The sequence below is a fragment of the Myotis nattereri genome (assembly GCF_964212035.1).
Source record: "Myotis nattereri genome assembly, chromosome: 2".
In the NCBI taxonomy this organism is placed as follows: domain Eukaryota; kingdom Metazoa; phylum Chordata; class Mammalia; order Chiroptera; family Vespertilionidae; genus Myotis; species Myotis nattereri.
In genome coordinates this window covers 139,455,621-139,468,686 of record NC_138076.1, presented here as the reverse complement: position 1 = coordinate 139,468,686, position 13,066 = coordinate 139,455,621, and the positions used below count along the sequence as shown (strand labels likewise).

The window sequence follows — 13,066 nt, the reverse complement described above, 5'->3', positions numbered from 1 at the left end:
GAACAGAATTATTCACCTACTGTGTCAGGAAAGGTGCACTTCTTCAGACCTCCCGGGGATAGCATCCTAGCCTCGTTTCTTCTCTGCTCTCTCATTCAGACGTAGATGCTAATTTATAGCACTTGTATTCATTACTTTTTGTTTGAGTATGGGGCTTGGGTTATGCCATAAATGCAGTTTATATTTAAGTAATTATTTAAAATATAGAAACTAAATAATTCCAATTTATATTTGCCAGCTTAGTTTATGATTGTGGTATAGGTGAACCTGAGAGCAGAAGTTGATGTGTCCAGAGATTACACAAATAATGTTATTTATAGAACTGTCCAAAAATAAAAAATAGATAAGGAATGTCCATGTTTTACAAGGCCTATTTTTAAGTTACTATGAAAATAATACTGTCTCATGTTATGGAAAGTTAGTAAAGAACTTGTCACCTAAAAACTATTTAAAAGTTAAGAATAGTTTTGTTGCTTTTAGCATTTTATATAGCTATAAAATTGAAGCTATTTTAAAATGAAAGGTAGATATCAGATCTACATGTTATTTTAAGACTTGTAAGCATCTTTCCTAACTTAGATGATTATTTTGTATTATGAAAATAAAGCAGATTTCTAAATGTCACCAAAACTGTTTTTTCATGAAATTCATATAGTGTGTGAACTTATGAAACAAAGAATTGAACAATTGGCTTGAATGATTCAGCATTATAATATTTCAGCCTCTCAGGGAATAATAACAAAAAATGTGAGAAGATTAATGGTATTTCCTACAGCTTTTTGGTTATGCTTCTTAAGTAATATTGGTCTGGACTTAACAAAATCGGTGGTACCATAAAACTCTTTTTAGCATTTACACAGCAGGAACTCTCAATTTTTCAGAAGCGAAAGTGTAATTTCACTAGAATAGAAGCGAATATAATTACATTATGCATGACTGAGTAGATGAAAAGTTTTATTAGCAATAACTTTTTCACATATATTATACTGAGAAACTTTCTAGTTTAGTTCTTTTGGAGATCATGGTTTTAAGAACTTGGAGCGTTTTTTTATAAATACATAGGTTTTGTGTATATGTTATATAAATATATCTATATGTATATATATGAAAGGGATTTGTTTTAATGTTTTTGTCCTAATGCTGTATTAAGTTTGTTAAAGCAAAATTCTGTTTTAATAAACAAATGCATCTTTGATGCATATATTTGAAAAAACTTCAGGTTATATTCACGTATTATACTTTAAATATTTATAAGCTCATATCATATGACAGGCATTGTATTTGGCACTTTGATATATATCAATTCCATATTTAATATCTGAGTGACCTTGGGCAAATCACTTAAACTCTCTGTGCTTTGTTGTCCTCATCTATAAAATGTTAGCATCTACCTCATTGAGTTGTGAAGACTAAAATGATTGAACATGTGTAATACTAAGAATAGTGGCTGGCACAAGTGTTAGATATTATGACACTTATTCCTACAGAAAGAAGGTCATATTATGATAACTGCAGAGATGTATTTAAGATTACAGAGGCACTGTATCATGACAGAGATATTCATTAAGAAATGAGGATAAACTCTGTTAGGATAGCAGTCAGAAAAGACTTCACAAAAAGGTGACCTTTGAGATGAATTTCGGACAGAAATCCAATGAGTACATGAAGGGAAAAAGGTATTCCAGAGAGAGGGAATGAATGCAAGAGCATAAGGATGCAAAACGGTCCAACTGTGATCCCACTGAAAAGAGGAAACAGTAGAAGAAAGAGCTAACAGTAGGGAGGACGGTTGAGGCCATCAAGTGTAACATTACTATCCAAACAGTCAGCCTGGTAATTGTGTATTGATTATCAAGGCCAGTCATTTCAGTCTATAAGTGGACATTTTTATGTGAAATAATTACAGAAGTACCAGTTTTCAGGTAATTTCCAATTCACTTTTCTTCTCCCCTCTCCCACATAGTTCTTTGTCTCTTTCAAATATGCTCCCAAAGCTGTGACACATGGAAGCTACAGGATCCCTCTTTTTTTATTCTAAGCCTCTGATGCCAACACCCCAGAATTCAGATGTTTACACTGTCCCTATGCTCTAACACTTACACACCTGCATAAGACTGTCCAGATTTTCTTTCTGAGATAAAATAAGGTGGGAGGGAGAATTATTCAATTAAAATAAATAATTTACAATGATGTTGAATGAATTGTAAAAACAAATATTTTAGTAGCTTTTAAGGAATTTGGCAAGTTGAGACATTTCTAAAATGAAAAATTATAAATTTCGAAAATGTAAATGTCAGCTCAACACAATAATGAATACTTTTTTAGCACCAACTTTCTTAATGATGAATAGATGATATCATGACTTTTCACCAAAATGTCAATAATAGATCTTCCTGACCCTTCATCTGTGTCTGATCATTCTTAATCGCACCTTTTTATTCTACTCTCGATTTAGCAATGCCTTCAGAAAGCAGGAATTGACCTTTGGCATTTTCTCAAACTGACCAGTGTTGTACCAATTACTAGGCATGAAATCACACTGCCTGAGGAGAAAAAACAAAAAATAAATCACTGGCCTCCTTTCCCCTCCTAAGTAGACATTAAAATATTAAATAATATTATATGTATATATAATAAAACCACTAAGAAAATATGGGAAAGGGATACTAACATGGTTGCCACATCTTAGACCTTCCCAAAGTATAAAGAAATTATACCAGAGAGCAATAGCCCAACTGACCACTTTTATTCAGGATATTTTCAGTGAAAGTTTATGTAAGTTCATTAAGGTTAATTATACCTTGTTTCTACAGTTCTGAGGAGAGTTTTCAATTTAAATATAAAAGAGTTTAGAAAAAGGAATGCTCTTTTACTAAGTGGAATTTCTTGTTTACCTTTGACATCAATGTAAACTGTGCAATGACTTCATTCCACAGGAATTACCAAAATTTCTTCAGGATCTTTCTTCAACTGACGCCGATCTGCCTTGGAACCGAGCAAAAAACCGCTTTCCAAACATAAAACCATGTATGTGCTCTTACCACCTCTGGTTTTAGCTGTGAAATACTTTAACATGACCACAAAATGCATCTTAGCTTTTTTTCATTTCTTAAATATATTTTATTGCATATTAATTAAATTATAATAATGTGTTTTATTAGCAGCAACTTTCAAATTATAGCATTTTTGCTTTGTTAATTTTATTAAAGTTAACATACATGGTTTGCAGCTTGTCACACAAGGTTCACTCAATGCAGGTGCAAGAAACTGTAGACCTAATAGTTTTTCAGCTTTGTAATTTAACCCAAGTAACAAAACTCTCTAACATCTTCCTACCAACATAGTTTTCAAATAAAAAGAGAAAGTTCACGTGCAACTTTGTGCATTAGTTTCCCTTAAGAGAATTGCGTTGTTTTCTTATGGAATATAAAAAATGCATTGCAAAATATTCATTGAGAACCAAATATATTGAATAAAGTTAATGTACATTTATGCTTACCAGGATTGGTTTTACAAATAAGGCTGAACTGTGCCTTACCATACTAAAAATGGTTTTGTTTTTCAATCAATAAGAAAAACAAAACATGTATTGCTTTAAGAATTAAAGAAAAAAAACATAACATACTTCTGTTAATAATAGCTATATATATGATGTTGTATTTTTGAACATGTTTCTGCTATCTATATTCTAATTTAATACCCTTTATATTGTGAAATAAAAAGTGCCACTTGTGATGTTTTTAAATATTGTCAATTTTTTTTAAAATCTAAAGTTTTAAAATATTCTTCATTTTAAAGTAAATATAATTTTTCTCTTTGTGTTATGCCTTTTCAAAGCTATATTGGGGAAGATTCCTTACTTAAAAACTGAACTTTTCTGTCTAAAAAGACATGGACTTAGAGAAGGACACAGTCACAGAATGTAAAGTCACAAAGTATATGGATAGGGAGAAATGGGCCAAATTCTGATATTCTAGAACTAGAGGATAACTGAGACATGAAATAAAAAATTTAAGGAAACATGATATAGGAGGTAGTAATCTAATGGAATCTGCTAATTCCCAAGAATTAGAATAGGATGAAAATACAAATAACTTTAATCCTAAAATCCTTTCTGGAAAAAAACAAATCGTAAGTAAATGACTTTAAGAGCAGTTGACAAATAAGACCTTATAGAAAATAAGAAATGTTTTACATCTCCAAACTTTTATGATATAACCTTTCTGAACAGGCCCTTTGGCCTTCCCTTTAAGAGAGTTAACTTGGGTTGGATGCATCATAAGTTTAAGAGTTATAGAAATTACATTTTTATACTCATCTGTACCTAAATTTCTTCCAGACTATCTAGTTCATGCACACTCAGTGATATTCTGTGAAAATAAATACTATAGTTTGATTGAAGGACAGTTACTATGTAATATTTAATATTTGTTTATAATTATATAGTTGGCTGAATGGATTTATTATATGTCAGTATATGTAAAATAAGTAAATCAAATATGTCTGATTAGTTGTCAAGCATCAAAGAATATTTAATTTAAATATGTAAAAATTTGTTAGATATTTTAAATGTGATATTTCAATCTTTTATTATTAAGATTTCACTGCATTATTATCTGGATTCACATCATAGCTATGAAATAGCCAGACAGTACTAACTTATTACTTATAGGATAAAATGAGAATAAGGATGGTTGATGGGACTAAATAAACAACCTTAGAACAAGAAGAACTGAGGCACATGATTATTCCAACTCTTGATTTCTGAGGCTATGACAAAAAAAAATAATTGTTAGTGATGGACTTATGTTGTAAATTAATGATGTTCTGGAATATTAGAATGGAAAGTTCATGCTTTCTTTTTTTCTTTGCTAGAGTCAAATGGATAATATCCAGTTGTTTTCTTCTTTCTTCTTAATTTCAGTACTAAAAACCTATGGAACTTTTTCAAATAATATATTACATCTATATCTATGGATTTGTATGGGGAAACCCTTTTCTTAACTGTCCTCCTAAAGCAGTGGTTCTCAACCTTCTGGCCCTTTAAATACAGTTCCTCATGTTGTGACCCAACCATAAAATTATTTTTGTTGCTACTTCATAACTGTAATGTTGCTACTGTTATGAATCATAATGTAAATATCTTATATGCAGGATGGTCTTAGGCGACCCCTGTGAAAGGGTCGTTCGATCCCCAAAGGGGTCACGACCCACAGGCTGAGAACCACTGTCTTAAAGAGTTGGAGGTCCTATAAGAAATAATTTTGTTAGGTAAAATTTTATATTTTCCCAGAATGTTATTAGAATAATTTTTTAATTCAACTAACACATACCCTCTGTATAGTAATAAAAAAAATAAGTTAAGAATTCATGGATTCTAATCGAATACCCTGGGTTGTGATCCTATTTACCCACTAACTACTTTAGTGACTGGACATATTATTTGTGGTTTCTATCTCTTAAGGTTATTGTGAGGATCAGATGAAATAATCCTGTAAATCAACTTGCCCAGTAGTGAAACAGGAAAAACACTCAATATGTTTTTACGATTGTAAATAATCAGTAGGTTGCTTATCTTACAAAAAAATGCTAACTTTCTGAGTGACTAAGACTTAAGAATAGGCTCTTATGATCTATAGTCTGGGAATAACAAGATCACTTTCCTAGCCTGGGTTAAATGGCAAGTGGTAAACTCACAGCCACCTCTATGTCCAGTACATCCACCACCCACCCCTTCACACACACACAGAATAAGCAAATGAGTTTAGACTAAATATATTTACCCATTATGTTTGCAAAGAAGCCATAAAGCCACAGAAATGTTTTTTCTCCTGTAGAGAATGAATTCATTTTAATAGAATCTGAATTTCAGCCTGAGCCAGATCAGTGAAGTGCATTGTTTCCCTTGAGTAATGTAGGAAGTAGAATTTCAAATATCACAGTGCATTTTAGAAGATATTAGCTTACAGGGCTTTAAGATGCTAGAATTAGCCACAAATACTTGCAGAAGAGATTTGCAAATCTCTGCTTGACAGAACATCATGACCTTCAGGAGTGTTCCAACACTAGGAATAAAAAAATTAACTTGTTGTTGACTCAGATAGTTACAAACAGACGTATCGAGTGAATAGAAACCTTCCTTAGTTAGGACTAGCCACCATGTCATTAAAATAGTTTGATCATACCAAATTCAGAATCTTTGGAACATAATCATCAGCATGGATCTGCTAAACATTTCCCGTCTCTAACTTTAAAACCATTGTGCAAGTCATTAGTTACTAACAATCTGGCTATGTCATTTTAACATATAACATGGGCTCAAGTTTTAAGAATATGAAAAAACATATTGAATGCTTACCATAAGCTTTATGTAAGTTTTCCTCAAGAGGATTCTACAAAATAAATATAGCTACATATTATAGCTGAGGTAACAAAGGAGGATAGTAGACAGATCATCTGGAATTCAAACCCAAACTCATTTTCCCATTTTTCCTCTGGTATTGAGTGTCTTCTCATTAAGGTTTAAAAAAATCATTCAAAATAATTAATTAGTAATAATATATTATTTTTATTATTCCCATGTCTATTTAAAATTAGTACTGGAAATTGTAATTATATTACCAACTTGGTAAAAAAGAAATCTTCAGGGGAAAAAATCTAATATTTTGAAGAAAAGTAATAGGAGTTATTTACATTTTCCAAATCTTAAAAATTCTAATAATTAAAAGTTTGGTATTAAATCAAGAATAATCACATAAATTAATAGAAGAGAATAAGTACTCCAGAAATAGATGTAAATAATATAGAGAAATCTAGTGAATTAATAAAGTAATATTTTGAATTAGAAGGGGAAGGAGGAATGTTAAAAAATGGGGTCTATTTGTTGTTTCAAATGGCAACAAGCAAACAAACAATAAAGAATAGGTTTTACTTTATTCTGTAAAATAAATAAATAAATAAATAAATCCCAATGGATTGAAATACTTAAAACAAAAGCAAAAAAAGCATATTAAAGTTCCGGAAGAAAGTATTAATTAATTTGTGAAAATAGGAATATTGTTGACAAACACCTTCACATGAATAATAAAAGCAGCTATAATGAAGACATAATGAAAATAAATGAGAAATTGGATTACAAAAAATATATATTTTATGTAGGATAAGATAGCTAGCTAGATTGATAGAGTAAAAGACAAACAAGAAAGGGGGAAAGTTTAATACATAATACAATAGGACACATGTAACTTTTGTTTTTAGTAAAGTATTTTTAATAGGAAAGTAGTATAGTATGAAAAGGAAATAATAGAAAAGGCCAATAAACAAGCAAAGAAGCCGAATTTTAATTATAATTAAGGGGATAAAAATAAATATGAGATTTCAATTTGTGTCAGAAGATCATAAATTAAAATGTTTGATAATGTGTGGTAGTGAAAATAAGAGGAAACAGAATTGTTCGAACATTTTTGTTCAGAGTATGAATTGGTATAATTACCAATTTGGGATTATCTTTCAAAATTTGAAATGCACATTATGATTTGGGAATATTACTGCTGGTAATATATAAATACACTCCAACATATATGCAAAAACTTCAGTTATCTTTATTCAGCATTTTATAAAACAATGACATTAATTCAAACCTTTAAATATGATGTAATCAAACAATGAAATACTACATGGATTTTTAAAATAATGAGCTAGATATCATTGTTTACATTAATATGGATTGATACAGGTAAATGAAAAAAGCAGTTTGTGATTAATTTTCTATGAGTATGTACAAAAAACTCTGGAAACATATGCAAGGACATATTAATAGTCATTGTCTATAGGTAGTGAAAATATGTGATAAAATGGAACTTCTACTTTACTTTTATACCCATCTGTAATGTTGAATGTTATATCATGAACTTCATTTAGTGTAAAAATGTAGTGGCAAGTTAAAATGGAATTAGTACTGATTTCTTACATTTTTTTTCTAGATAATAATAACAGAGTGAAGCTGATAGCTGATGCTAGTATTCCAGGATCGGATTATATTAATGCCAGCTATGTTTCTGTAAGTTGTTAATTTTATATATTTTATATTTTTATAAAACATAGACACTGAAATTATATTACTTTTCTAACTATTTAAAACAACAAACTCATTATAATCTCTATGGATCTTGATGTGCCAGTTTCTTACAACTATATACCCCCATGTTATAGAGAGGGAAATGGAGGCTTCCAATAGAGATTTCAACCTACCAACAATCATTTCACTAATAAGTGACAGAAGTACAACTTCAGGTTATATATCTGCTTTTTACTATTTCATAAGCTTTTTCAATGTATTCTCTGTATACAAGGCCTGCCAGTTTCTCTTTCAAAGAAAAATTAGTCAAATGGACAGTCCTGTCCATATAATATAAAAGTCTCTTATGCTTTTCTTCCCTTCTAGATTTGCTCTCCTTCAAGGGTACCATGATGCCATGTTCTTTTTTCTATCTTCACCTACTTGTAGAATGTAAACTCTGTTGTATATATTCAATAAACATATCTTACATGAACCAACATGGGGGAAATTGTGATATGCCTAATAGGCTGTCTTACACATCACAGATAATAAATGCTTGCTGAGTTGTATTAAAACAGAACGAAACCAAATTGTTCCAGAGATCTCTTTTTCCCTCTCATTCTCCATGGCTCTTTTTTTTGTCAAAACTCATCCCCATCATGTGTACATAAGAACCTCATAAGCACCCAAGACCTTCACTTGACACAACCATGACGTCTCAGAATAGAACTGCCCTTGTGGTTCATTCAACAATTCACCTTGAATGCTTTCTTTAAAATTCCTGACAATTAGATGTTAGCCTCTTTGGCACTGATTTGTCTAATTTCTCCTAAGACAGATGATTCTATTTCTGAACAACTCTAATGTATAGTTTTTTTCTTTAACGAGATATGTTCATATTTTCCTTCCACTGGCTCCAGTTCTAATACATAGCAAGGCTAACCATCTTCATCATGATGACTTTACAGATACTTGAGGGTTTCCTCTTCTGCTCACTCACATAAGTCATTTATTCTTTTCTTATTCATAGATCTTCTCACCCAGGCCTGCTATTCTCTTTGGTCCCACTGGGGCTTTGCTTATGTGATGCTGAATCCCTTCCCTGACATCAAACATAAGTGTCCTATGTCCCATTACCCCCAAGACTCTGTTGGGGAGGCAATTCATTCTAACTTCTATATTGGCTGACAATCACTAGCCGATATAATAAAAGCCTAAATTATCAATATCTTCATCCCTCTGCCTTTGGCTGTTCTTTGGAATTGTGCTCCTGGAACATGGACTCACAAAGAGTTTGGAAAATTTTTATGAAAGATGGACCGTGGATGTCTTGCCAAGTGCCTTGGTTGGTTGGAGCATCATCCCATGTACCAAAAGGTTGCAGGTTTGATATAGAGTTAGGGCACATACCTAGGTTGCTGTGAGTTCAATCCCTGATCTGGACGTGTACAGGAGGCAACCAATCCATCTTTCTCTTTCATATCAATGTTTCTCTCCCCCCCCTCTCCTCCCCTTCCACTTTCTGAACATAACCTGGAATGAGGATAAAAAAAAAAAATGGGCTGTGGGACAGAGGTGGGGAGAAAAAGGTATACAGCATGCCTGTAAACAGCCACTAAGCATACAAATGCGACAGCGATGTTTCCAAGAGAGCAAAAATAAGAACATTATGTAATGAGACAAACGGAGGGCCCCAAGCCCTCAAAATTATCTATCCTGTCAACAAGATGACTGAAATTACATTAACTTGAGAATAACTTTTACCATAATTAGAGATGGATGATGAAAGGTTAGGATGCAAAACATCCCTTAAAATTGTTCCCATTTTGATAGAATCCTATATAAAAAGAGGTAATATGCAAATTAACCCTCATACCCTCACAAGATGGCTGCCTACTACCAGGCTGGCAGGGGGGTTAGTGAGGGACCACCAATTGACTGAACGAGCAGGCTGCGTAGGGTGACCAGGACAGCAGGGGGTGCAATTAGGGACAACCAGGCCAGCAGAGAGGGGCAGTTGGGGGTGACCAGACTGGCGGGGGGGGGGGGTGCAGTTGGGGGTTACCAGATTGGCAGGGGGGTTGTTGGGGGCGATTAGGCTGGCAGGGGGGCAGTGAGGGGTGAGTAGGCTGGTGGGGGGAGGCAGTTGGGGGCAATTAGGCTGGCAGAGGGGGAAGCTAGAAACAACCAGGACAGCAGAGAGGGGCAGTTGGGGGTGACCAGACCGGCAGAGGGGGGCAGTGAGGGGTGATCAGGATGGTGGGGGAGGGGCAGTTAGGGGCGACCAGACAGGCAGGCAGGTGAGTGATTAGGAGCCAGCAGTCCAGGGTTGTGAGAAGGATGTCCGACTGCCAGATGTTTGACTGCCGGTTTATGTCCCATCCCTGGCAGTCAGACATCCTCTGAGGGGTCCTGGATGGAGAGGGTGCAGGCTGGGCTGAGCCTCCCCACCCCCCATGCATGAATTTCATGCACTGGGCCTCTAGTATTAAAATACTTAAGGACACTGAGTCCTTGAAAAAGTGAAATGCAAATAACTAGGAGAAATCCTGTATAATAAAAGTCTAACATGCAAATCGACTGAATGGCAGAACAACCAGGGTTGGGGCCGGTGAGCAGGCGGTGCCAGGCCAGCCAAGGTGGGTGCCAGTGGGCAGAGGGAGGGAATGGCAATGGGGGTGTGGTGACCAGTGGCAGCAGCAGCGTGATGAGGGGGGAAGAGCTGCCCCCTGGTGGTCAATGCACTCCCACAAGGGGAGCGCTGCTCAGCCACAAGCCAGGCTAAAGGCTGGCAAGCACAGCAGTGATGGTGGGAGAGCTAAGGATGTCCACAGCAGTGGTAAGCCACAGTTGGACATCCCCTGAGGGCTCCCGGACTGCAAGAGGGTGCAGGCCAGGCTGAGGCACCTTTCCCCCCACCCCAGTGCACCAATTTTCGTGCACCAAGCCTCTAGTATTTTATAACTTGGTCAATTATAATTAATTATACCCACCATTGAAATACCTTCTTCCTTTGGCTTATAAACACTGTTTTCTCAATATCCCATCTACAGCTTATTGATTCTTTTATCTCAGTCTCATTGGTTCTCTCTTATCTCCTCTACTACCAAACATTGAAGTTATCTACAGCCCAATCTTTGAATTTAGTTCCTTTCCAAACTCATTTCCATGGTAATTTCCATTCTCATGATTTTATGTAAGATCTGTATGCTAATTATTTTCAAATGTATGCATATTTTAGCTTAAACTTCTTCCTCAATTCCAAACTCTTATACCCAATTGCCTTCATTACACTTGAATATCTGCTAGGAGCTTCCAGTTTAATATGTTCATAATGAACTCCTAATTTTCCCTTCAAATCTGCTCATCCTGAAGTCTTCCCCATCTTCCTTTTGAATTATTATTGATTCCTTTATTTTTCTTGTACCCAACATCCCATCACACAAATTCTGCCGGCTCTGTCTTCAAGATATATCCAGATCTCATCACTTCTCACCATCCCCATTGCTATCACTCAGCTACCCCTTTGGTTTGTTCCTTGTAATAACCTTCTAACGATTCTTTCTCTTTCCACCTTTAACCCCCTATAGGCTAGTCTTCTTACAGCAACCAGAGTGAAACTGTTAAACCATACACTCTGTATGTTTATAAATTTTCAACTGCTTTCTGTATCATTCATAGTAAAAAACAAAGGACCTAAAAACATCCTCACCCTCCATTCCCTGTTCTTTCTGATGCCATCAGCTAATACTGTCCCCCCTCATGAACTCCACTCCAGCCACTTGCTGTTCATAGAACAATCCAGACACATCTCTCCTTTAATATTGTTACACGTGACTTTTTTTCTGTGTGGCACGCTTCCTCCCACCCCAGTAATGTAGGGCTTACTCTCTTTCTTCTTTAAGTCTCTTCTAAGCTGTTACCATTGAGTGTTTTCTGAACACCCTATTTTCCAAAAGCCATCACTCATAGCATGGATCACTATTAAAACTTCTATATATCTTGTTATTTAGTAAACTTATTAATAGGCTTAATGTCTATTTCCCCTAACTAGAATACAAGATAAATGAGGTTAGGAATTTTAGTGTCTTTTGTCAGTGATGAATTGTCAGCTCCTAGAATAGTGCCTGGCACATAGTAGGCATTCATCAATATTATTTGAATGCAGGAATGTGCATATTAAAAAAACTGTGAATAAATTGATGAAAATATTAGTGGTTTTTTTATTCTGGATAATGGGATTGTAGGTGAATTCCTCATTCTATTATATATACTTTTCTGAGTTTTCCAAACATTGTATACTAAATATATATTGCTTTTTCAGTCTTAAAAATAACTCCAAACTCTTAAAATGTAAAATAATTGAACAGTCATGTTTACTTCAGCTGAGATGGGAAAAACAGAAATGCTTTAACAATTAATGTATTTAAGAGACTCAAAGTTTTACCCAGAGACTGTCAACAGCTAGCATTGAGATTTAGGGAAATCACCTAAAGTGCCTCATTATTCTTTCAAGTAAAATAAATTACTTGAAATTAAAAATCTGTATTATTCTTATATAATGCTTTATTCTCTGACTACTAAGATAATTCCAATTTAAAAATAATTTTTTTCTTTTATTCCTATTTCTTTAAATATTTTGATGTTTGGAATAGATATGATTCCATTATTACCTTTTTATTTACACAGTACCTTTGTAAGAAAAATCCGCAGATATGGCACAAGTTGCATGCCTACATTCCAGGTGAATGGACCAGGGTTTAGTACAATAAAATGTAGAAGAGCTGTCAAAATAAAGTTGAAGCAAATCTCTGGTCATATGTCCAGCCGGCATGGCTTAGTGGTTAAGCGTCAACCTGTGAACCAGGAGGTCATGGTTTGATTCCTGGTCAGGGCACATGCCTAGATTTCTGGCTTGATCCCCAGTATAGGGTGTGCAGGAGGCAGCCAATCAATGATTCTCTCACATCATGATGTTCCTATGTCTCTCTCTCCCTCTTTCTTACT

The 13,066-nt window shown here is 34.5% G+C and overlaps 1 protein-coding gene across 2 annotated transcripts in view; it reads left to right on the top strand.

Annotated features, from left to right (window-relative positions):
• PTPRQ (protein tyrosine phosphatase receptor type Q) overlaps positions 1 to 13,066 on the top strand; it is a gene marked incomplete at both ends in the record, with an annotated part of 267,149 nt that overhangs the window by 240,842 nt on the left and 13,241 nt on the right. For both annotated transcript variants that reach the window (XM_081083373.1, XM_081083372.1), the window contains 2 exons: positions 2,937 to 3,027; positions 7,983 to 8,059. In XM_081083373.1, coding sequence (XP_080939499.1) covers positions 2,937 to 3,027; positions 7,983 to 8,059 — 168 coding nt within the window. The remainder of the gene's footprint in view (positions 1 to 2,936; positions 3,028 to 7,982; positions 8,060 to 13,066) is intronic.